The sequence below is a fragment of the Condylura cristata genome, unplaced genomic scaffold (assembly GCF_000260355.1).
Source record: "Condylura cristata isolate star-nosed mole 26May11 unplaced genomic scaffold, ConCri1.0 scaffold00026, whole genome shotgun sequence".
Taxonomy (NCBI): Eukaryota; Metazoa; Chordata; class Mammalia; order Eulipotyphla; family Talpidae; genus Condylura; species Condylura cristata.
In genome coordinates, this window is record NW_004567127.1 from 1,435,269 (window position 1) to 1,459,785 (window position 24,517).

General features: G+C 47.5%; 3 protein-coding genes across 4 annotated transcripts in view; 2 read left to right on the top strand and 1 right to left on the bottom strand.

The window, feature by feature from the left end:
• LIX1L (Lix1 homolog (chicken) like) overlaps positions 1-15,267 on the top strand; it is a 19,827-nt gene extending 4,560 nt beyond the window's left edge. Inside the window, exons 3-7 of the mRNA XM_004689463.2 lie at positions 5,404-5,567; positions 7,939-8,079; positions 12,393-12,488; positions 12,752-12,829; positions 13,119-15,267. Coding sequence (XP_004689520.1) covers positions 5,404-5,567; positions 7,939-8,079; positions 12,393-12,488; positions 12,752-12,829; positions 13,119-13,361 — 722 coding nt within the window. The 3' untranslated portion in view covers positions 13,362-15,267. The remainder of the gene's footprint in view (positions 1-5,403; positions 5,568-7,938; positions 8,080-12,392; positions 12,489-12,751; positions 12,830-13,118) is intronic.
• A 2,337-nt stretch (positions 15,268-17,604) lies between these two features.
• On the top strand, positions 17,605-19,486 carry RBM8A (RNA binding motif protein 8A). Of its 2 annotated transcripts, none has more exons than XM_004689581.2 (6): positions 17,605-17,885; positions 18,143-18,202; positions 18,337-18,414; positions 18,595-18,731; positions 19,020-19,156; positions 19,264-19,486. In XM_004689581.2, exons 1-6 carry the CDS (start codon positions 17,819-17,821, stop codon positions 19,307-19,309), a joined length of 525 nt encoding a protein of 174 aa, XP_004689638.1. In that variant the 5' UTR covers positions 17,605-17,818; the 3' UTR covers positions 19,310-19,486. The 2 variants fall into 2 exon arrangements, with proteins under 2 accessions (XP_004689638.1, XP_004689639.1); XM_004689582.2 differs by having other exon boundaries at positions 17,606-17,885; positions 18,340-18,414; positions 19,264-19,483.
• Positions 19,487-19,629: 143 nt separating this feature from the next.
• On the bottom strand, positions 19,630-24,316 carry LOC101623053 (gonadotropin-releasing hormone II receptor). The gene is made up of 3 exons (XM_004689464.2): positions 23,720-24,316; positions 21,045-21,255; positions 19,630-20,131 (listed from the first exon to the last, which is right to left on the bottom strand). Exons 1-3 carry the CDS (start codon positions 24,224-24,226, stop codon positions 19,728-19,730), a joined length of 1,122 nt encoding a protein of 373 aa, XP_004689521.2. The 5' UTR covers positions 24,227-24,316; the 3' UTR covers positions 19,630-19,727.
• Between the last annotated feature and the right edge of the window lie 201 nt (positions 24,317-24,517).

Below are 24,517 nucleotides of genomic sequence, written 5' to 3' on the forward strand. Positions count from 1 at the left end.
GTTGTGGTCATGTGGGAAGGGACCAGAGAATGCATGTGATCATTTATTATCATGAGTTAAATGTCTTTAGCTAAAGACATTTGAAATGCTTGGAGTGGTCACCTCTGGGGCAGGCGGGGATCGAACTCATGCGGAAGTGGCTTTAGCTTCTTAGTGCTGGGCTGTAACCCGCTGCGCCCCCAGGGAGGGCCCACACCACCCTGGTCACTTTTTGATGGTTTTGTGTGGACGAAATGAGTTAATGAATGTAAAGCTTGTAGAACATGGGACGCAAGTGGTCGCCATTGTGACATGTTCAGAAACCCTCTGAAAATGCCCGAGGGCACTGGTGTGGCACCGTCCCCTCTGCCCTTCCCCTGGCATACGACCGGGTCAGCCCTTAAACTCCGCGAGGATGGGATGACCAACCACTCTCCTGGTTCTGTAGCTCTGCCTCGCCCTCTTCAAACCTATCTCTCCTCTCCTGTTGCAGTGACTGGTTTCCCTTCAGTCACATACTGCTACTGCCTGGCTGCTCCCTGCACTGAACAGATGCGACTTGCGCAGCCTTTTCTGTTTCATCGTTCCTTTTCCTCCCTGCAGTTTGCTGGCGTCTTCCAGGTGGGCGCCAGCATTCCTGGGTGCCAGCATTCCACCAGTTTGTCTCCGTCACGGGGCCTTCTCTTCGGCTTCTCGGCATCGCCCTCTGCTTCCCTCAGGACACTGAATGCATGTAGGGCCCCGGGATAACCTCCCCATCGCAAGAGCCTTCCCCTAATCACTTCTACAAAGTCTTGACCATATAAGGTAACATTCACAGGTTCCAAGGATGAGGACCTGACATCTTGTCAGGGGCCATTAATCAGCCTATCCCAGGCCTCCCCAAAGTCACTGCCCCTTGGCAATCCTGCTCCAAGAGCCTGTGCACTACAGGTTATTCAGTGGTATTGTCTATAGATTTAAATAGGCAATGTCACAGTAAATATTTTTAATCAGTTTCCCCTCTTCCACTACGATGTAAATTAAGTGAAGCCAGCCTGGTCTTGCCATCTTGTAGAATCAGAGAGAGCCTTCTCCCCTCCCAATTCCATTATCTATTTATTATCTATTTATTTATGCTTCCTCCACAAAATTTTATTTACCCTCATGATAGAAAATATTTACTTAGTTTCATGTTTTGTTTTAATGTTTTTACTGTTACTCCACTTAGATATTTATCTAATATTTTATCTCCTAAGGGCAAAAATAAAATCATTCTTTTTTGGTAGTTATTTGACATTGTGGTGGAAGTGCCTAAATGTTCCTGTTACCTTAGTTTTTCTTGTCCCTTTCAACCCCGCGTTCTGCGGGTGACTTCCCGAAGGCAGTCCTCACGGGAAGTCGGCCTCCCCACCTCACTGCTCCGTCCCCAGGCCTGTGTCAGCCCTGAGACCCTGGTTTCAGACACAAATGCTCATGAGCACATCTGCAGTTTCCCTCAGTTTTACAGGGGTCGTGAACCCACGACACTCAGCCATGACCTGGACCTTGAGCCCAGGTTAAAATTTCCAAATTGGCCCTCCCTGGTGGTGCAGCGGGTTAAAGCACAGCACTGAGAAGCCAAAGCCACTTCCACATGAGTTCGATTCCCGCCTACTCCGGAGGTGACCACATGGCGTGGCAGACCTCTCCTGACCCGCCCGCTGCTTCCCTCAGCAGTGTACTTCATTGATCTGCCTGTTTTGCCTTATGCTCCGTCTCTGGTGAATCCTCTCACCCTCCGCATCTCTGGCCTGTACCACAGTTCTATATGAATAAATAAATCTAAAAAAAAAAAAATTAAAAAAAAAATTTCCAAATTGGAAAAGACGCCGGCATCGGGTCTCGCCCTTCAAGCCCGACTCTGTCAGACGGCGTGGCCACAGGCCAGTCACTCGCCCTCCCTTCACCCGAGCTGAACTAGATGACTTCTAAACCCGCTCTGGGCTCTTAAAAAAAAGTCCCTTTGGCTCTAAAACTGATTCAGCCCATGAGATTTCCAAATGCAGATCACAACTTACTTCTTTTTTCCTGACCACAGTGTTCATTTTCCCACTTCATCCTCACATTTCTGAAGTGAGGCTCCCTCTTTCCTTCGGCTTTGAGTGATCACTGAAAAGCAGTCCGCACGCTGTGCCAAGAGGGGTTTAGCTGGACCTAGAAAGGACACACACGCTTGCATGGCCCTTCCCCACTCGCAGGCCTCCTCCCTTCCCTCTACTTCCATATTCTCCCTGTTGTTTGCATGTCAGGAGAGCTGTCACCCAGCCCATTGTGCCAAATTGTCTCAAAGAGGGAACGCGGGTTGAAAAGATCTCAATGGAAAGAACAAAGGTGGCTAAGCTTTCTGGGCAGCAGTGACCTTCGGAGAGCCCCTGCCAAAATTAAGGGTGGGAACGAGAGTTTCTTTTTCATGCTGTCTTTTAAGGGAGGAACGAAGATTCTGAAAAGTCAGTTAAATATAGGAGGCTAGAAAAGAAGTTACACTGCTTCTCAAAGTCTGGTGGCCCAGGGACTGCGTGCTTCAGGTACAGAGCAGGTGAGAGAACTGTCAGTACCGGCCACTGGATTTCGAACACCCGGCTGGGCAGGAAAGCCTGGTAGTTCTCTGCACGTCAGTGCCTCGACGAGAGCTGTGCACCCAGTAAATGTTCAGTTTTTTGTTTACTGCACATGTGGCAGCCATGACGCTGCCGCTCCAGCTACGGGGTGCACACTGGCCGCCCCAGCTCCCCTTGGGGTCCACATGGACACTGAGGCCACCCATCTCCAGGCTGCTGCTAGCCAATGACTGGGCCCAGCAGAGCTGCTGACTGAGGAGCCCCAAGGGAGATGGGGTTCCTGGACCAGAACTTCCCCCTGGTCTGGCCAAACCTTCCTGGGGTGCGCAGCAGGCCCCCCCACGCCCCTCCCTCCCCTCTCCCCTCAGCAGAGTCAGATCTCCAGCACCACCCCCACCCCCCTGTCTCCTTCTTCTTGCCAGTAATTCCTGGCGTGTCTATCCCATCTGGTGTCTTCTCCTAGGCAGACCTGTACTAACCGGTAGGAAGGAAGCGTGAGCCCTTGTTGTGGTCATGTGGGAAGGGACCAGAGAATGCATGTGATCATTTATTATCATGAGTTAAATGTCTTTAGCTAAAGACATTTGAAATGCTTGGAGCCCTGGAGTCAAAGGTGCCCTTGTCAAAGACAAACTGATCTCAGTTCCCCTCCGCTGAGACCCATCAGTGGCATAAAGACAATAAATTCTCCACCGTGGCCTGGGAGACCCAGCTCGGTCCGACCCCTGGCCTTTTCCAGTCACCCTGCGTTTCCCTCGCCCCACTGCCTTTCCAGTCCCGAGCCTGAGGTCCTGCCGCCCCGCTGGCCTATGCACACCTTCCTTCTGCTGGAGCATCCCGGCCCACCTTCTGGGAGCCCCGTTCTCTCAACTTGTGCACTGCTTGTCAGGAGCGCTTTCTTTGACCCCCGTAACTAGCTCGATGCGCCTTCATTTCCCACCATGCACTACTCTTTTCTAATACTTGCCACACTTGCAGTTTTTCAGCTCGAGACCATTTGGTTAAAACGCCTCTCCTTTGTTAGACTCTAGCCGCTTGAGGAAAGGGAACAGGATTTTGCTCACTGCTGTGCCTGGCGCCAGCAGGTAACCAAGCACAGAGTAGGCACTTAGTGTATATTCGTGAATTGAATGAGCCCAGCTTTGGGACGAGGAAAACTGTTCTGGAGTAAGTATCGTGTTGGCTGTGTAGTTTGGCTTTTCCCATTTTTTTTTTAAAGATTTATTTATTTATTCATACAGAACTGGGGTACAGGCCAGAGATGCGGAGGGTGAGAGGATTCACCAGAGACAGAGTGGGGAGCAGAACAGGCAGATCGACGAGGTCCACTGCTGAGGGGAGCAGCGGGCAGTCAGGAGAGGTCTGCCGCGCCATGTGGTCACCTCCGGGGCAGGCGGGAATCGAACTCATGCGGAAGCGGCTTTAGCTTCTCAGTGCAGTGCTTTAACCCGCTGTGCCACCAGGAAGGCCCGGCTTTTCCCATTTTAACTAATCAATAGTCGGTTCCTGATTCATGGATGCTGGCAGAAGTCAAGAGACTTCTGGGCCCGAGACAAAGGACTGCGTTGCTCACAGCGAGGTGTTTGCTCGGCTGAAGCGAGGACCTCACAGGAGAGAAGCTGGTCCGGGGAACCTTCCACTTCACAGCGCGCGGTAACAGCCTGGGTCTTGGTCCCAGACGTCACCTCATCCCTCAGGTTTCCTGTTGTAAACAGCCCGGAGAAACGGCTCACCTAAAGAGCAGTCAGGGCTTGAAATCTTGAGGCACCTGGTAAGATATAAAGAAGTGGGAGAGAGTGGGGTTCCTCTCAGTGTATGCTCCTCCCAAGCCCTTCACGCCGTGCGGAAGGGTGCGCTCCCGCTGCCCTTCTCCTCCTCCTGTGTCTTCACATGGTGCTCCGGGACGCAAAGGAACGTGGCTCCGGGTTGGTGCCCGGAAGCACAGGCGCGGGGATGGCTGTCGGGCCAAGTCTCCCCGAATAGCAGTGTCCAGAGTGGGCAAGAGCATGCCTGCCTGGGTTCGGATGCTTGCTCTGCTGCTTTCTGCCTGTTACATCCTTGGGCGAGGAATTTAACCTGTATGCACCTCACTTCCCTCACCTGGCAATGGGGATTATGCCAGTGCTTATCTCACAGGCTTGTGATCAAAGTGGGTAAAGAGTTTAGGGATTGGGCCCCCGCCCCCACCTCCTGGTGCACAGCATATGAAGCCAGAGGCAGCCGCTTCAGCACGAGTTCAGTCCCAGCCCCGGAGGCGACCACACGGCGCGGCAGACCTCTCCTGACCCAGCGCTGCTCCCCTCAGCGGTGTGCTTCTCTGCTCTGTCTCTGGTGAATCCTCTCACTGCCCCTGCACCTCTGGCCTATACCCCAGTTCTGTATGCATCAATAAATCCATCTTTAAAAAAAGTTTAGAGAAGGCCCGACACCCAGTGAGTGCTCATTGAATGTCAGTGCTTACTTTACTGCGGTGGTTATTAGCCGAGGCAAGCTGACTATTGTGGGTGATCCACCTGCACCACATCAGGCAGTGGTACTGATCTGCCAGCCTTGGAAACTGATATTTGCGGTATTCTCCTAAAACCTAGGGAAACTGATATTTGCGGCCTCTAATATTTAGGGCGCTCTCCTTTGGGGTCCAGAAGTGGTCACAATATGAACCACAGAGGTGGGGGGACTGGCACACGGTGTCTTCCTAGGCCAGTGGCCTTAATCACACTCTAGGCTCATCCACTTAAGGACTTTCTAGTGGTCACAGGAGCCAAGGAGGGCACGGTGCTGTATCTTCAGTACAGACTCGTACTGAGCCGTCTCATCACTAACCTTGACTACTTCTCGTTTGTAGTGAATGTGGTGGAGGCCCTTCAGGAATTCTGGCAGATGAAACAGTCCCGTGGGGCTGACCTGAAGAATGGGGCCCTCGTAGTTTATGAAATGGTTCCCTCCAACAGCCCTCCCTACGTCTGCTATGTCACTCTGCCTGGGGGAAGCTGCTTTGGGAGTTTCCAGGTAAGAGTGGTGGGGCAGCAGGAGCAAAGATGAACACTTTGTAGTGTGCTAAGAAAGACTGTCTCCATCCCTTTGCCCATTCAGTCTCTCTCAAGCCACCTATTTGAGGACCAAGTCATTGTGGGAAGCATCTGAGGCACAGTGCCCAGTGCTGCATACTCTTCTTTCAGCCTGCGAAAACTCACACCCATTTTGAATTTGAGCAGTTATGAATATGACTATACCCAGTCATGTATCAGATTACCAGCTCCCAAGCCACCTTCGGATGAAACTTTCTGCCATCTCATTTTGAGGTTATAGAGGTAATGTTCTCTCAGTGCCTTTTCCTAGGCAGTTCTGAAGAAAGCTGAAAAATGTTTAAGTTTTCTGAGACATCAAATGTTGTGTGTTGTAGAAATCAGATTCATCTAAGAGTTGGGAGATGCAAATCCTCGTTTCACTCACTGCCTGCAGGGCAATGCAGAAAACTTTTCTGGGCCTCAGTTTCTCCTGTGATTTGAAGGTGATAGGTTAGATTATTTCCAGTCTTTTGTAGTATTGGATTCTACATTTATATAAAAGCCTTGTCATACTAAATGATGATGGGAAGAGTGGTTGCTATTCTAGGGTAATGAGAAATTTGACGAGTGTAAATAATATAATCAGAGGTGGACATCGTCCCTTGCAGAAGGTAGCCTTTTAGAAGTCAACTTAGACTTTAAACAGGAATTCAGAGCCCAGACACGGCCATTCTGGTTTACATAGCGATGGCTTGCATAACCCCCAAGTTACAACCGCCACTTAAGTGCTTCTGTAACACCTTGAATTCCCCTCTCACTTCTCTCACCACGACACATGTAACTGATTTCACTCTCTTACTGGACCATGCCCCATGGAGGCAGCGATGAGATGGTGTGTGTCTCCTCTTATTCAGTCATTTAAAATTTTCCTCGTTCCATTTCAAAGCCTTGCCCCTAACTCAGTGTCCAGCTCGCCTAATCAATGTGTCACACGGTGCCCCTGCAGCTCCGCTTCTGACACAGCAGAATAACCCCAAGGAAGCTTCACTCCAAAACAGGTCACTAAAATTTTTTCCCTGAGAACTCCAGTTACTTCAAAGAAATGAATAGCTAAGCCCAGGATGACTCCATTTATGCGTTCTCTTCTACAGAGTAAGATCTTCCCTTCCTTCTCCCATTTAATTATCTTGTTGACTAAGGATTTGATGATTGTTTGACGATGTTCATAACTGGATCATTCTGTTACCTCCTTAAAGAGTAAAGGCATCTGTTCTGGCATCTTTTGGTTCATATTTTTATTTTATATTATATCCACTTTGGCAGGTGGAATTCCTCCCGGTAGTTTCCTTCGTAGATGGCTTTTCAGACACAGCGCTTGCAGCAGAGTAGGCTATGAGCAGAGTGGGGTAGAAACAGAAAAACTGAAGAAGCAAGACTGAAAGTCAGTGTACCAAGCTCCACCTCTCACTCAGGTGTCAGCAAAGGAAACGGAGAGCTGCTGGCACAGGCAGGTTAGGGAGCAGACCCTGGGTAACGCCTCAGCAGCACTTTCCTCCCGCTAGGCCTGACCATGTGCAGGGGGGGAGCTCGGGGCCAGCCAGGGACGGTGGCCAGTGGAGGAATAGAGGTGCCTGGGGTCTGAAGTTGGACGCTTTATGACGTCTGAAAATCAGACCTGTTCCGATCCTATGTTGGGTACAATGGAAAAACAAAACATGAATTTTAAAATGTGTCTTGCCTTCCGCCTGCAGTTTTCCTTTTTCCTCTTGCATTGACTGGGGGTGGCGTGGGACGGGCTATAACTCCTTCTTCAGACCTCAGACTGTTCAGGGACAGCACCTGACTCACTACATTATTGGAGAAATTTGCCCTCTCATAGTAAAAGTGAAGCCCAGGAATCTCCGAGGGTGCTCTGGTAGAGGCTGCGGCCCTCTGCGAGGCCCTCTGCCTCTGAGGCCCTCAGAGGCAGCCTGTCTAATCTTACACTGTCAGAGCGATGCGAAGGCCTGTCTGTCCACAGCGCAAGAAGCGAGCTCCAGGCCTTAGAGGCCGGCCGGATCTGGCTTTGATAATTAATTCGTTGACAGTTCCAACAGGAGTATTTTCCACATCCAGTGGTTATGTGCTGACTTCAGCGCCTTCCTCATTCTGCATTCAAGCTGGTATGAGCTGCAGACATTTCCAGTTCCTTAATGACTTCAGGATGTTGGATCTAAATTAGGTTTCCAAATGCCTCAACTATTTTACAATAAAAATTTTGGAGAGTATGTTGAACAAACTGATTTGTCCAGAGAGTGTCCAAATGTTTTCGATGCCAGTGTTTCCCTCCCACTGCTCACACACATATATTCTTCTCTTTCTCCCCTGACTAGTTTTGCCCCACAAAAGCTGAAGCCCGGCGGAGTGCTGCAAAGATCGCACTAATGAACTCTGTGTTTAATGAACATCCTTCCCGAAGAATCACTGATGAGTTCATTGAGAAGAGTGTCTCTGAGGCCCTGGCATCTTTCAATGTAAGTTAGTTGGAGTTGGAAGGAAGGAGCGTGGGGGATGGGCGAGCTGCCGGCTGGGAGCCGGGTGACTCACTGGGAGACCGAGCACACATTCTTGTTTTCTTTCCAGTCTACATTTCTCTTCTGTTTACTCCCTGTCATTCTTGTGTTACAGGCTCCGTATGTCTCAGTCTCTAATTCTACATGTGTGTTTATATGTTTGTTGATGTTGTTTCTTTCATCATCTCTCTTTAATTCAAATTTTATCCAACTTTCCAGATAGTCCAAAATAAAAATTGAGCTTGAATTTTGCTGTTCTCAAATTTGGCTTAAGACTCTTCTTCCTTCACTGTTCTTTTCTTTTCTTTTTGATAATTGTTTGTATTGTCACTTGTCTCCTGCCCCACTGACTTCATCTTATTAATAAAGAACACTTTATAATGCAACGTCTTGTCTTTTTCCTTCCAGAAAGGGGGGATTATTTCTCCTATTCATTGGCTATATGCTGACTTTTGCAGTCTTCCTTCTTTACTCTCTAAAGAGAACATCTGTTCTTTCAAATGACCACCGCTAACCCTAACTGAGTGATTACCTTGACCAGGGATTGTTCCAGGGGATTTAGCTGCATTTTATCTCATTTTATCCTCACAACCTCGCAGTTGTATGAGGTTAAGTACTGTGATTATGCCGACTTTACAGGAGCAGCAGCTAAACAGGAAGTTGGTCTGCAGTGAGGCTGGTCTGCAGTGAGGTAGCCACTCCTGGAGCCGGCTAGCCCCAGGCTACTCTGCAGCGCAGAGGCACAGTTTAGGGATTAGCTCTGCTCTCTTCCTCCCTCCCACAGTTCATCATTAGGGTGATGAACTCAGAACGGGTTTCTTTTTCTGGTCTATTTGCATTTGGTTATAATGTAAGTACAAATACTAAACCGCTTCAGTTGCCACTTTTGTGATTAGTGTTGAACACCTTAAACCATAAATTATTCTCTCTTCTACTTGGGACCCATCTATTTTATTCCTGTTAATCTTAGTAGCAGTCAACAGTATCTTCAGGGAATAGAAGCATTTTTACGTTTGTGAAAATCTATTAAAACTGAGAAAGTACACTTGTCATTCCCAAATCACCTAACATTTTATAAAACGAAACATTAGTTTGGATTATAGAAAACAGTGGTTAGGGACCTGTGCTCTGATTTCACTGTTTGGAAAATATGGCTGTAGTAGCTATGTAACTTTGAGTAAATTCCTTAACCTAAGTCTCATTTCCTTGTCTGTGTAGCAGGATACAATTATATATCTTACTCAGGATTACTAGATAAAAATATATTCGAGCACTTAGCACATATTCTCTGCTTCAGAGCTTCTGGATGCAAGTAGTAGAGAATCTCACTTCATATTAACTTCAGGGATTAAATAAGGGAAGGAAATTTACTATCTACCATGACAGGAAGCCCAGAAGTAGAACAGATTTCAGGGCTGTTGGAGTCGGCGGATCAAGAATGGCATCTTCCCCTGGCCCAAGTTCTTTCTCCACTCTGCAGCCTCTAGATATTGGCTTTGTCCTGGAACACACGCCCCTCAGGTTCCAGGTGGCCACAGCATTCCAGACACTGAATACAAGGTAGCTACACTCAGACAGGCAGAGACCATCTTCCCCATCAGTAAGGAGTCTACTGCGAGGCCCTCTAGCGGACCTTGCTTCACCCTCTAGCGGACCTTGCTTCATCCTCCCGGTGGCCAGAATTCCAACCTTAAAATCAAAGATTAGGATTTACCAACTGGAGCTGGGATAAAATTACTCTTCCCTGAGCATGTGGGAGGCAGGTGGTCACTAGAATAAGATGAGGATTCTATATAGTAGAAAGGAGATAGATGATGAGTAGGTCACCAGCAGTATCTACTCCAAAATGTGTGTTTTTTTTAAATTATATATATATTTCAAAATGTGCTTTTTTAAAGATTTATTTATTTATGCATAGGAGAGCTGGGGTGCAGGCCAGAGTTGCAGGGGGGTGGGGTGAAAGGACTCAACGGAGACAGCGTGGGGAGCAGAACAGGCAGATCTACTACAGTGCACTGCTAGGGAGAGCAGATGACGAGCCAGGAGGGGTCCGCTGCGCCCTGGGGTGAGTCTGGCATATTATGCTGTGTCTTTTGACAGCCACCCAGTTCCTCTGGGTCTGAGTTTCCTCCTGTGTTAAATAAGTAGGTTGAACTAAATTAACTCTAATTCCTTTCTAATTATAGTCTAACACTTACAGAGTACTCTGTGATTAAAAGTTTATTGAATACATGGAGCTTGTTCCTGTTAGGTGTGGAGTGACCCATGAGTGGGACTTCCCAATGATGGATCGCGTGCCTCCTGTGCCCGGCAGCTGGCAGACCGGCTTTGATGCTGATGCCCTCAGCCTCAGGCTGAGCAAGGCCTAGGGCAGATTACTCCTTTGTCCCATAGTACCCCGGCTGCCAGAAGCTGCCCTGAACACCCCAGTTGTCTGTACAGACCTGATCATTATGTCCTATGTGTCATATCATGGAAAGGTTTTCAGTTGCTGAATAATGTATATAGAGTTGAGTAACTATAGGCAAAAAATGAAAAGGATTGCTTGTCTACAGCCCGAAATCCGAATAGTGAAGATTCCTTCCCTCCTTACCCCTTCTAGCTTTTCACTTCACAGACCCAATTTTGTGATATTTGCTTCACCACAAAGATGGATTTCATGTGGCAAAGTTGTCTCTCATGAGCCACAAAACAATAAGGACTGATCTTGAGCAGTTCTTTTTTTTTTTTCCCCCACATGGAACTGGGGAATAGGCCAGAGGGGGTGGGTTTGGGGGGTGGTGAGTGGGGAGCAGAACAAGCGGATCTACTCGAACGCACGGCTGCGGCTGCAGGAGCAGCAGGGAGACAGGAGGGTCTGCTGTGCCATATGTAGGTCAGCTCCCCGGCTGGGGATGGAACTCGGCCATAGAGGTGATAGTGCTGAGACTTTAACCCCCTAGGCCGCCAGGGAGGCCTCAGTCCGACTAGCTCTGATTTCTTGTTAATTCTAGTGCAATGAAAACAAATAAGAAGAAGCTAGCACAGCGGTATACTTAGAAGTTCGCGGCTTATCTTAGGCAATACACTGTTCACCCCATGAAAGTGCTTATGCGAGTCTGAATTTAGCATAACTTCATGTGCTCCTGACCTCTCTCTTTCTCAGAAGAGCAGAATAAAGTTCTTAAGAGGTTGAGGGGTGGGGAGGAGAAGAAATTTGAGCCCCTCTGTTCCTAGTAACCTCCTGGCTTTATTTCCTTGGCTCATCTTGACCTAAAGGTCAGGAATAAACTAGGCGTGTCAGCTGGCCCCAGGGCCTGGACCTATCCTGTCATATTAAATAGCCACCAAATACCAGAGTGGATTTGAATTGTGTAGCTGGATACCAGGTTCAGTATAATAACGTTCCCACAATTTATGTGATTGAAGTTTTTGGACCACATTAATGCATTTTTAACTGCTGAGCAATTCTCAAAATAGTCCTATAAAGTACATGCATGATTATCCCCACATTACAGTTGAGGAAACTGAGGGACTGAGGTAAAGCCTCACAAAACGACAAGGAGTCCCCTTTCAGGCTCGCAACTTCTCTACTGTCTAGTTTCTTGCACTCACTGGGCCTGCGGGTGGGACAAGGTATCGCAGGGCCTTAATCACAGTGGCCTTAGTCACACGCTAGGCTCTGCCCCTGCAAGGCCGTGTAACTAGTGGAAGACAGAACTGGCGGGTGTACAGATCAAACCGCTGCTCACATCCTGCCGTTAACTTGCATTTGCCCAGTCGTCTCCAGGCTGGTACAGTCCTGCATGCTGAATTCACTCTTGCCACAGCCCAATCAGACTCCTCTCTCAGTGCTCCCCCGTGTAAGACAGGGAAGATAAGATCTGCCTTTCTCTATCACCCAAGTTCAAATGTCTGATGATCCTGGAATTCACAGGTCTCTGCGGACCAACAGAACAGCCACATTCAGCATGGACCACTTGAAATGGGGTTAGTGTGAACTGACATGTGCCGTGTGAAAGAGATACCGGCTTTCAACAACTTAGTATGAGAAAAAGAATGCAAAGTTTTCATTATTCTTTTTCATACTAATTACAGCTGAAATAATATTATGACTACTTGAGGTTAAAATATGCCATTAAAATCAATTTTCCATTCATTTTTACTTTAATGTGGCAACTTAAAAATTTAAAATTAAACGTGCTTGTGCTATAGATAGTTCTATTGGATGGTGTTTTTTGAAGTGATAATCCTGATTGAAAACCTATTTGTCTTTTCCTGCTCTCTGTTACCAGGGCAACAGGGAGGAAGCTGATAACCCGAATACAGGGATTGGTGCCTTCCGATTCATGCTGGAATCCAACAAGGGCAAGTCAATGCTGGAGTTCCAGGTACTGTGCCACCTCTGCCCACAGCCCCTGGTCACACGGTAGCCTGCTGACACCTGCATGTGCCTCCTCTAAGTGCCACCTCAGTGACCCTCCACGGAAAGGAAGCGAGGTTGCTGGACTACTTGCCAACACACACGCTTCCTCCCCAAATGGCATGTCAGAATTGGTGGCAGAGATGCTTCCACACACGTACTTTGTACAGGGTTTACTCCCGCGTAACCTGATACAAAACCACTGTCCTGGCATGTCCAATCTTCTTCCAGGAACTAATGACAGTCTTTCAACTGCTGCACTGGAACGGCAGCCTCAAGGCCATGAGGGAAAGGCAGTGCTCTCGGCAGGTAAGAGGTCCGTGGGTGGGCATCTGGTGGTAGCTGCCCCGTTGGGAGCAGGCAGGAGGCGGGTACCATGCTGTGAATATCGAAAAGCCTTTCACTGGGAAGCGCCTTTCGCTCTTAGTCTTTCCTATGTCAACCTCAACTGTGATTCTTTTGCCTGATACGCCAGTGAGTTTTCCCTGGTCATCCAGGGCTGACTTGAGTTAGGACTGCAAAGCCAAAGTCCCGGTCAGCTGGGTCGGTGGTACGGACCTGGCCCTGTGAGTGACCTTCACGTTGCTCTCCACTCTAGGAAGTGCTGGCCCATTACTCCCACCGCGCCCTGGATGACGACATTCGCCACCAAATGGCACTGGACTGGGTGAGCCGGGAGCACAGTGTGCCAGGCGCGCTGACCAGAGAGCTGGCCTCGACCGAGCAGGAGCTGGATGAAGCCCGGCTGGCAGGCAAGGAGCTGCGCTTCCATAAAGAGAAGAAAGATATTCTCACGCTGGCTGCCGGGCAGTTGGGCAGCACGCACCCTTGCAACTGCTAGGCACCCGCCCGCACATCCCTACCCGCCCCGCGGCCTTTCTATACTCCTTTCTAAGACTTAGGGTGACTTCTGTACATACTTCCTCAATTTTATACTTAAAAGACCATCTATATGGACAAGTTCTACGCCTGGGTTCCTCCTGGTCAAGTTCTGAACACGGCTTTATTTGAAACGTCTCCACTCCACTCCACGAGAACAGATTGTCTTGGGGATTTGTTGGCTCTCCTGCTCCCAGTAACTGTATAGTCATTTCCGTAGCACAGAATGACTGACAAAGGGCTCGAGTTCTTCTTTGACAATAATAGGGCACTTGAATAGGGACGATGTGAACGGCGTCTCCTCCTGCCTTCTCAGCTCAGACGGGGACCGGTAGAAGGCTCTGGCTTTTGACTGTCTTGAGCTGGGCCCGCTTGGTACCCGCTTGTCCCCCAGTATCTAGGCTGCCCGAGCCTCCCACGTCCTCCCCACCGCTACCTTACTCCCATCTTTGCCTCCGGGTGCTGCTTCCTTTTAAGGTTCCCTGATTTTATTATTTGGAAGTGGAGATCAGTTTCTTGTTTTAAAAGTCATTCACGAGAAACTGCCCAGGAGCAGGGAGGCATTGCAAACCTAGCTCCTGGAGGCTTATCAGATAAGGTGCTCTGGACCACAGCCACCAACTGTACCCTACACCACAGAAGGGGTCAGGGTTGAAGCTGCTTCTCTTTGAATATGCCCTCCCCTGCCACTGCAGCTATGTGGGGTCCTGTATTTCCACCTGCCTGCCTGCAGAGGCTGGTAGAAGGCAAAACATATTTTTCCTTTCACTCCCTGCCATCGTTTGCTCTTTGGAAACAGGATCTGTTCCTCCTTGGTGAGAGCCATGTTTCTCACTTCCAAGAAGCTGCTTCTGTTTATTACCTTAGATGTACATACCGTAGATTCCATTTGTTTTTTCTTTCCTCTTCCTTCACATTATTAAGAGGATGAGTCAATCAGAAAAGTGAGATTAGACTTTGGCATTCTGCAACCTGGGAAGGCTGCAGGAAAGAATCAATGATTAGCTATTTGTATTTTTAATCCATGTGGCTTCCTCAGCCTCTGTCCTGGGTAAAATAGGAGGAAATGATGTGAAATATAGCTAAAGCATTCCTCTTTGGGAGAATTTTTTTTAGGTCTCTCAAAGATTTATTTTCTCCCTTTTTCTGAAATCTCCTTTATACTATTTGGTGCTCAGTGCACTTTTTCTAAACTGATTTTGGGAAGTTTAATGCTCTTACTAGGAGACTTTCTGCTTATTTATATACTTTGCTTCTAGAACTAGTTTAGGACACAGACCAAAATTTCCTTTTGGATCAGGTAGGGACAAGATGAAAGTCAGCTTTTGAAATTATCTTGGTGACCAAGACATGTGAGATCAGAGGTAAGGAATATAGTAACAATTGTATTAGTACTTGTAAGGGCTTCCTTGAATTCTCCATGTCCTGACTATATTCTGAAGCACATCTAGAGTTGAAGTAGAGGCGCCTACATTAAATAATAGGTGTGTCTATTCATTTTTTACTGAATGTTTATAATACAAAAAAATCACAAATCCTCATTTCTCCTATATTCCTTTCTCTGGGAAATGTTAAGGGGTGTGAGTTGTGGGAAGAACTTTTTCTTGCACCTTCTGGGTTTATTATTTTTTTCTCAAATACCAACAAGTAAGATCCCAAAGAACTTGAGAAAAATTGTTTCCTGATCTGTCCACTTTTGGTGATAAGTATTTTACACATCTTTTCAGTACTTTCTATGTAAATTTTATACAATTAAAAATAGACTTTTGTCTAGAAAGCAAGACTGACTCTTTCTTGAGGCCAGTGTATCAGAGAAGCTCGAAAGTGACCCTTTCTCTTACATACATTCTGGAAAAAGTACTTTACCTTTTTTTTTTTTTTTTTTGATGACAAATAAGATTGTACTGCCGGGGTAAGGCACTTTACCTTCTCTTCCCTGGGCATTTGAGAAGCCTGGATTTTGTCCGTGGCCCTTTTTCCACAAGCTCTATCCATTTCTACAGGCAATGTCACCCACTATGGTAGATCAAACTCTTATCATACACACAATTCTCAAATCTGTTTTTTTGCCCCAATCTGTTTTGAAATTTTCACTTATATTTCCATTCATTGGACATCACCACGTGAATATGACACAGCTTTGTTCACATGTCCAAAATAAAACCCATTTTTGCATATGTGCTCCTACTTGACTCCCAAATCTAATATTAGAATTATTAACTACCCTATTTCCTAAGCTAGAAACTCAGATCTACCAACTACTCCCCACTGTCATCGAAGCCGTCATTGACTGTAAGTTTACTTCCTACAAAACTTCCTCATGTTTTGTCCACATGGACTGCTCTCATTCAGTCCCTCATGGTTTCTAAGTGAAACACTGCAGCTGCATCCTCACTTGTCTTTGACTTCAATATCCATGTTTCTTTCTGAAATATACATAACAGTCCCTTGCTGAAACCATCACTTAGCTACCCTTACTTTCAGGAGCTTCTTCCAGTGTTATACATGAGCCCTCATTATCTGAGATGATTGTAGGTAGCAGATGGGACAGCGATTTTTATTTGTACTAGGCTGATTTTATCTGAATGGTAGTAGAAAAATATAGACTTCTATTTATGACTGTGATATTTAAATTTAGTGTAAACTAATTTTAAAACAGCCTACCTAAGAGAAAATACTAATCAAAAAATAGGATGGAGCTATTTGCAAAAATAGTTAAAAATCATGACTACTCAAATGAAGTAGAGAAATTTCTTGTCTATCAGACAAATTCCAAAATCCTTAGCATGGCATATAATTTGACCCTAATGTGTACTTCTAGTTTTATTTCCTAGTTATATAGTCAGGCATACAGAATTTCTTGCTGTTCAATATTCATTCAGTAAGTATTTTTCAAGTGTTACTATAAGCCATGCACTGGTAGAAACTTTGGGGATATAGTTGTAAATAAGAGTCTCTGCCATTAGGATTACACTCTAATGGGAAAAGCAGATAATAAACAGAAAGTAAACAAGGTTAGAAAACAAGGTTAGAAAGTAAAAAAGGTCATTAAAGTTTTGAATTAAATTCTGTGACGGAGTAAAACAAGGAAGGATATGAGAGTACAGAAGTTCCCTTCAGGTGACGTTTAGGGAGACCTAGGAGATGTGGTTGAACTGCCTAAGTGAAGAAGGGCATCAGGAACAGAACGTTGCAAAAATCCTGATGGGAAAGAGCGTGACATAACTGAGGGAGAATATAGGGAGAGCGTTGTAAGTGCGAGGGAAGAGTGGTGGTGGAAGAAGCTGGGTGATGTAGGCAGACCATGAGTCTAAAATTTATGTTAAGTGCAAAAACAAGGAAGGGTTTTAGTATGGTTAGGGCCAAATGATTTTTTTTTAATCCCAGTGTCTATTGTGGAGAATGGATTTAAGTATCTCCTAGTCTCAGTAACCACTACAGAGCCTTAAAGATCCATTCAGATGGGGGCCTTTCCCATCACCTCTCTTTAGAAACTTCTTTTGTACTGCCTAGCACTTTGTGACAGCAGGCGCAACTATAACAGGATTGTTAATAATACAACTACTTTTTCTTGTATTGGCAGCACACCCCTAATACCAGACACACATAAGACATTCATAACTGTTGGATTAAAAAGTTAATAAACAAGAGAATCTCCAGTCCACTATTGCTGACGGTCTCCACGGATCCCAGAACTCGGGGGTAATGAATTGTGCCTTAACGCTTAGGTTTTAAATGTGAAATACCTGCAACCATCCTCAAAGAAGCTTAAATTCTGAATTAGCTTAAGTTGTGGCTCCCGGCACCCCCCCCCCAACAGGTAGTGGGGATGCCCGAGTTTCTTCTTTATTAAAAAACAAAAAGTTCGTGTCTATCTCATCAGTTGTATTTCACCTGTTTCCTTAAGAAAGGAGGTATTTGGTGCTGCAGTTAAGTTCCAGACTCAAATTCTTTGAGTCAGCGCCGCTAAATAAACTTTGTTTTTTTAGTGTTTAGATCGCAGATCGGCCGTCTTCTCGGAACAGGGTACAAGCCTGAAGGAAAAAACCTTCAATTTCCAACTCCTAGTATGCGGGTGAAAGGAAACAGAGCGACCTTTTCTAATCCATAGGCAAGGCAGTTTCAGTCAGTCTCTCCGCAGCTTCCGCCGCTAAGCCGGAGCCACTGGCTCCACCAACGCCCCCCTGCCTGTGGCAGAGCGGAAGCACCCCCCTCGCGAGCTGACCAAGATGGCTCCGGGGCTACTTCCGGCACCTTCCCGGGGCCAGGCCCGCCCCAAATTGCGTGTTTTCACCGCGCCGGGGGCGTGGCCTAGAGCTAGCCTCTGATTGGTCGACTTAACCGACGACCCTTCCCCTCCGCGACAGTCTCTCGAGGTACCTAGAGCGAGCGGTACGGACGAGTTTGAGCGGAGGCAAGATGGCGGACGTGCTGGATCTTCATGAGGCCGGGGGCGAGGATTTCGCCATGGATGAGGATGGGGACGGTGAGGACAGTGGAGGCGGCTGCGGGAAGCGGGGAAGGTGCGAGAGAAGGGCGTGATAGGAAAGCGTGTTCTCCCTTCGCCCGGGCGGGGAGGACCGTGGCCGCGGGCTAGCGCGTCCCTGCTGAATTGCAGACTCCGCCCCTTTTGGCGGCATGGGCGGGGCCAGGGGCGGGGGTCCGCGTGGGAGTGTCTTGGAGGGGGACTTACAGATAACTGCTGTTTGTTATTCTTCCCCCCTCCCACTTTGGGGGCTCTAGAAAGCATCCATAAATTGAAAGAAAAAGCGAAGAAGCGGAAGGGCCGTGGCTTCGGCTCAGGTGAGAGCTGTCGGGGAAACAAAGTCGAGTGCTTTAACGTTGGCCAGAGCTGAGAGTTTTGGAGTCCCCATCCAGACTCTTGAGGGACATTGGGAGAAGGGCATTTCCGGTGATCTCTTGTGTCTACCTTCTAGAAGAGGGTTCCCGAGCGCGGATGCGTGAAGATTATGACAGTGTGGAGCAGGATGGCGATGAACCCGGACCACAGCGCTGTAAGTAGAACAGATCCTGTAGGGATCTTTGTGGACAGTTAGAGACCAGTAATATGAAACTTGGTAGGAATGAGGACAGAGATAATATGAGCATTCTCTGGCGTCTACACTCACTCTGCTTTTATGATCTTAAGAGTTTTTCTCTCAGGTGTTCAAACAACTTCCTCCCTTCCCTAATAGCTGTTGAAGGCTGGATTCTCTTTGTCACTGGAGTCCATGAAGAAGCAACTGAAGAAGACATCCATGACAAATTTGCAGAGTATGGGGAAATAAAAAACATCCACCTCAACTTGGACAGGCGGACAGGATACCTGAAGGTATCCCCAGTGACATCGTTGTTTCTCTTCACCCATAGCTCGCTAGACAGCATTGGTAGTTTGCCCATGTTTGCTGTGTGTAAGAGCACAGTCGAAATAAAATGATAACTGGAAGTTGAATGTTAGACATAACAAAGATAGACAGACACATAAGGTACAGTAGGGATATATGATGTACATTCATTGTTTATAGATTTTTCTGTTTGAGTGAGATTTCTATTTGAGGAAGATCAATGATGCTTGGTGGAACAGGAAGGTTTTGATGAATGGTCTGTGCACCTACCCCAGGGGTATACTCTAGTTGAGTATGAAACATACAAAGAGGCCCAGGCTGCGATGGAGGGACTCAATGGCCAAGATTTGATGGGACAGCCGATCAGCGTGGATTGGTGTTTTGTTCGGGGCCCACCCAAGGGCAAGAGGAGGTAACGTGGAGAGGGCAGACGCTATCTTAGTGAAAGAACGTGCGTGGAATGTTAAAAACATTGTATTAAGTCCCTCTAACACACCTTTCCTCCTGCTGTTTCGCTAGAGGTGGCCGGAGGCGCAGCAGGAGTCCAGACCGGAGGCGTCGCTGACTGGTCGTCGCTGACTGGTCCTTGCTTGTCCAGGTGCTCTCTCCAGAGGTTCCAACTGACTGTGCAGCTTGGAGAAAGGGGGCTGAGGTGGAACTCACCGTGTTTATATTTAATCTCCTACCCTACTGCTCAGTGTATCTTTCAAATTATGAATAAATGTCCCATTTTTGTTTTCTACATTTAAAATTACCTTTCTTTTCTAACTGCTAGCTCTGAAGCACTATTTACAGCAAGGCAGTGTGGGTCACTGTGAAAATACTTTTCCCTGGGAGAGTTTTTACATTATATAGCATCTCAGGTCTAAGGTGAGGTCAAAGTAGAGATACTCCCAGGAGCAGGCAGGGGTAGAAGTAAGGTAGTTTCATGGTTTTAAAGAATTGCTCTGTTCTTTATATACTCTGTCCTGAGCAAATGGATGTTACAGGGATGTCTCTATTGTTTCTCCTGCTGCCACCTTTTCTTGTATTTCCAGCTGTCTAAGGTCGTGAATCTCCTGTTGGGTCATTCTTCCAGATCCTCCTTCCCTGGAGGAGTCTATGCTCAGTTCATGGTGCCCTCTTTGGCAGCCAAGTGTGAAGACTCCATAGAGGAGAGGATCCAGAGGAGCATTCAGAAGGCCAAAGAGGAAAAGGATGTGGCTGAGGCTGGGAGGAACTTTGGTTAGCATGTTGGGAGAGAACCAGTACCACAGGCCCAGCAGATAATAAGGTGTCCAGCAGAGGACGAAGGTCAGCAGAACAAGCAAGGCCAGTCGCAGGGCCCGCAGACGAACACGAGGCCGGTTGTCTAAGGAGCGACGTAGGGCAAATTCACCGGCATGGGCTGGAAATTTAGAAAATATACTTATTCAGAACCACTGAGTTTCTGACTAAGAGTAGGATGGTTGATGGATGGACAGACATGAGTTTCCCCCTGCATGGATGAGAATGCTGGAACAGTAGGTATTGCTGTGAACCTGTGTTGGAACTGGCCTCCCTTCCCCCCAGGGATTTTGATGGATAAGCTGAAGAAAAGGCTTTGATTGAGGTGCAATAACAGGAAGTTACTAAGTCTACTTTAGAACTTGATGGCACCCAAGAGTTCAGAGGCTGGTTAGAACTGAAGATATTCAGGGGCCTCCCTGTGGCACAGGGGTTAAAGTCTCAGTGATACCAAGTTATTGCCAGGCGCTGTGGCCTTAGTTAAGAGCCCCAGCCAGGGAGCTGACCCACATGGCACAGCAGACCTCTCATGTCTTCCTGCTGCCCCCTCAGCAGTGGACTTACGTAGACATACCTGTTCTGCTCCCCATGCTCACTGCAGGTGAATCCTCTCACCCATTTCTCATACCTTTGGCCTATGCCCCAGTTCTGGTATGCATAAATAAATCTTAGAAAAAGAACTGAAGGGCTCTCCCTGGTGGCACAGCAGGCTTTCTAGAAGCATAGCACTGTGAAGCTGTCTACAGCCACTAGAGCACAAGTTGGATCTCCAGCCAGGGAGAGACCCCCATGGCACAGCAGACCTCTCCTGACCTGCCGGCTCCCTTCAGCAATGTGTTCTGTTTCCCTCTGTCTCAGATGAATCCTCTCACCCCTGTCCTCTGGCCTGTACCCCAGTTCTTGTGTGCATAAATAAATCTTTAAAAAAAAAAAACTGAAGACGTTCAGCAGACTTATGTGCAGTGATCACATAAGTAAACGAGACCACAGGGAAGATTCAGGACATGCTTAGGGCTCGGGGATTGAAGTCTCACCATGGTTCCCCTTCCTTGTCCCTGGACTGGATACACTGAGGACAATGCGGCTATAGCAGATGGTCATGGCAGTCAGTGGGAGCAGAAAGAGGCAGCAGAAGGTGAAAAGGTTATACGTGGTCTCTTGCCAGTGAGCCTTGAAGCTGCCTTTGGTGACACACTGAGTGAAGGGGACTGGCCCAGCCCGGTGGGCAGTGTGAAACAGGAACAGCTGAAGTGGAGTTGAGAATCATTAGAACTGGTCCCCTGCTTCCTCCCCCCATAAACTACCCACCGGTCACGTGGTCTCCGCCCTTTACTGAATCTGTGCAGAGCAGTGCAGTGCTGAGCGGTGGTTCGTCTGTGGTACCATCCCCTTGAGGCAATGGAGTGGATTCGTTTGCTAAATTCTGAGGCGGCCCTGCCTTCTCGAATACTATCCCGACCTTGTACTTGAAGGAGTATTGACTACCTTACCAATATTGGCAGCTGAATGATTTTCCTAATGTTTCTGATTCGTTCTGTGGAAAGAAGTGTAAAGTGGACGTTGCTAACATTTCAGGCCATTTTGCGCCACTCTGAAGTGACTCTTTGTAATGGTCCTGGCCAGCATAATGGTGAAACAATATTCACCATTTAAGCGAAATAAACGCTTACATTTTCTAAATGCTGCTGACTGCCCCTCACCCCTTTTGGCAACCTGCTGGGATTTGGATTTGTTTTAGTATTTTAATTTAAGAACTTTAGGGTATTTGGGGCAAGGTGTCGTGTAAATTAAATCACTATTTGATAAAATGCAAGCGTAGTCGGTATCAGATTCCTGGCTACAGTAAGGCATTTGGGAAAGTGATTTCCGCAGGCATGAGGGATATAGGAAAGATGAATAGGGTCACCCTTAGACATGCAAGTTCATGACTGCTTGGAGTTCTTACAGGCCTAAAACAGCCAGGGCGCAGTCTTTCCCTTATTTTCCTGTATCATCTATGTCTGGGGTTTTGGTTGGGGCGCCAAAACAATGTGAGAAGGAATTTAAAAACAGGCAAGGCTCCTGGAATTAGTTTAGTCCAGAACCTTTCTTTTGCCTCTTCTTCCCCTATTTTAATTTTTTTTTCTTTCTTTCCCTTATATATGTCTCCATTTCTTGACTAAAGAAACCTTCCTGTCAGCTACTTCTGAGACTTGGAAAATTAAGCCTAGAAAAATAGTTTCTAACTACAGACACCTTCACAGCATTAGCACCATGCTTAAAAAAAAAATGCTTTTATTAACATTAAAACTTTAAATAGCCTATGGACAATGCAAACCTATGCAAGACGACTCCCACTTGGAACTAAAGTGACACCTTTTGTGGTGAACTGTAAAGTCATCATCGGTTTGCCCTTAAAGGGACCGGAGATTGATTGCCATTATTTCACTCTCCTGTGGCCCTTGGGTTTCAAGTGATGTAGCCCAACCACATAGTTATCAGTGGAGAAACAAACAAGCACTTAAGTGCAACAAAAACAGGTTTCTAAGTCCTAGTCCCCTCTAAAATTTGCTTTATATAAACCCAACAAATTGCTTTGCATTGCGGCAACAGGCTGCTGGGCTAGCAGAAGTCTGCAGCACACCCGAAGACTGCACGCGGGCTCAGAACTATAGTTAGACCGACTCGGCAGTTACCTTTGTAATACTTGGACCTAGTACCCTATCTTAAGTCTGTCTCTGTAAGGCACTGTCATTCCAGACAGTGAAATCACAGTCATCCTTGTCTCCAAGAGACACTCAACTCCCTTCCCCAGAGGGCAGCAGTGGTTTTGTTTTCAGACTGCTTTATATTTTGCCTTTTTCTAGCTTTCTAGCTAATCTTCATTATTGAGTCTTGATTAATGGCTGTTCAAATGCAAATGCTTTTTCCATTCCACCACTGTTGAGCTGGAATGAAGAATCTGATGATGTCACTCCACCCTTAACTTCCATGTCTGCTCACTGCCATTAGGGTAAAGTGCAAATGATACCTGTGACAAGCCCTTCCTGCCCACCTCCAGGCTCATTGTTCACCATTTTCTAGCCCTCAACTTCAGCTGCGCCCACTTCGAGATTCTCCATCCTCTTCCCCAGCATCCCGTCTCCTTGACTAAGCTAACATTGTCAAGAATCAAATTTTAACACCTCATGGAACCTTTTCCTGGACTCCCCCACCCCACTGCTCTTTAGCTTCTGTGCTTGCCTTTAATAAAACTTCACCACACACTGATGTGTAATTTGTACTAAATCGCCTCCTCGGAGGTAGAACTTTGCTGCTCCATCTTGAGCAATTGAATTTGTCTGGGAATTATGCACAGTTTTTGAGTCTATGAATAAATGTATCATAAAGATTTATCCAAAGCTCCTCTGACTTACCTGCCCTCTAAATAGGGCCCCACATACGTTTCCTCCCTGCCCCCGAATTACCCTGCAGCAAACCCCAGAAGCAGGGGGGGATGCAAAGAAGTAGAAGCCAAGTGTAAAGCAAAGCTGAAGGTTCAGGGTACTGCTTTTAAGAGATGTCTCTTACCTGATATACATTAAAATGCCATGATCTGATCTTGTAGAAGAGAGAACGGTAACCCGTGAGGATTGACGGCTGACCACCGCCAAGCACACACCTTAATTTCAAAGGGCCATGCTGTGTATCCAAAATCTTGTCTAGCCTCGAATTCCAACAAATCACTCACCTGGGGCAAGGCAAGCAGGAAACTAAGTCCCCAGGCTGCTCCCAGAAGTTTCCTTCCAGTCGAGCGGGGTCCAAGCGGGCGCAGTACTGCCGCCTGGCGGTCGAGGCCAATGACCACAGGCAGGAAAGCTGCAGCATACATGGCCACTAGTTTCAAGAACATGAGCGTCCGACATGCGATGTCCCCGGCCAGCCACTGGACAGTGACATTCCAGGTGGCATCTAGGGGCATAACCACAAAAGTGACCAGTAAATCGGCAGCTGCTAAATGGGCAAAGAGTCGCCGCACTGGAGAGGGGCGGAACTGGCTGGGTTGTGGCCTCGTTACTGACCACAGCAGAGCCAGGTTCCCTCCAGCTGAAGAAACAAACAGTACAATGGTCACTCCTACTCGGACCTTGGCTGCAGTTGAAAAGGTGGGCAGCTCTGGGCTCTCCACCTCTACTCCTGAACCCGCCCAGACCTCCCCCGCTGCGGATCCCCAAGGGGTGCCGTTGTCTGCAGGCATGTTGCCCTGGAAAGGGAAGGGGTGGTGGGGGACGAAGAGGCTAGCTTCGACCACCGACTCGACGCCCTCCTATTTAGAATCTGGAGCCGGTTATGCGAACTTCGTCCGCTAAAGCCTCTGCCTCTGGAGACTCTCCATCAGTATTCTGGAGGTCACCTGACCTACGGTCAGGGCGTTCAGGGAACGGGTCCGATGCTGGCATCTGCTTCCATCAAACTGTAGCCCCCCGGCCCTGCACTCGGCCCGAGCGTGTGGGCGTGCTGGTGTGTGTGTGCTGGGGGGACCCCGGGA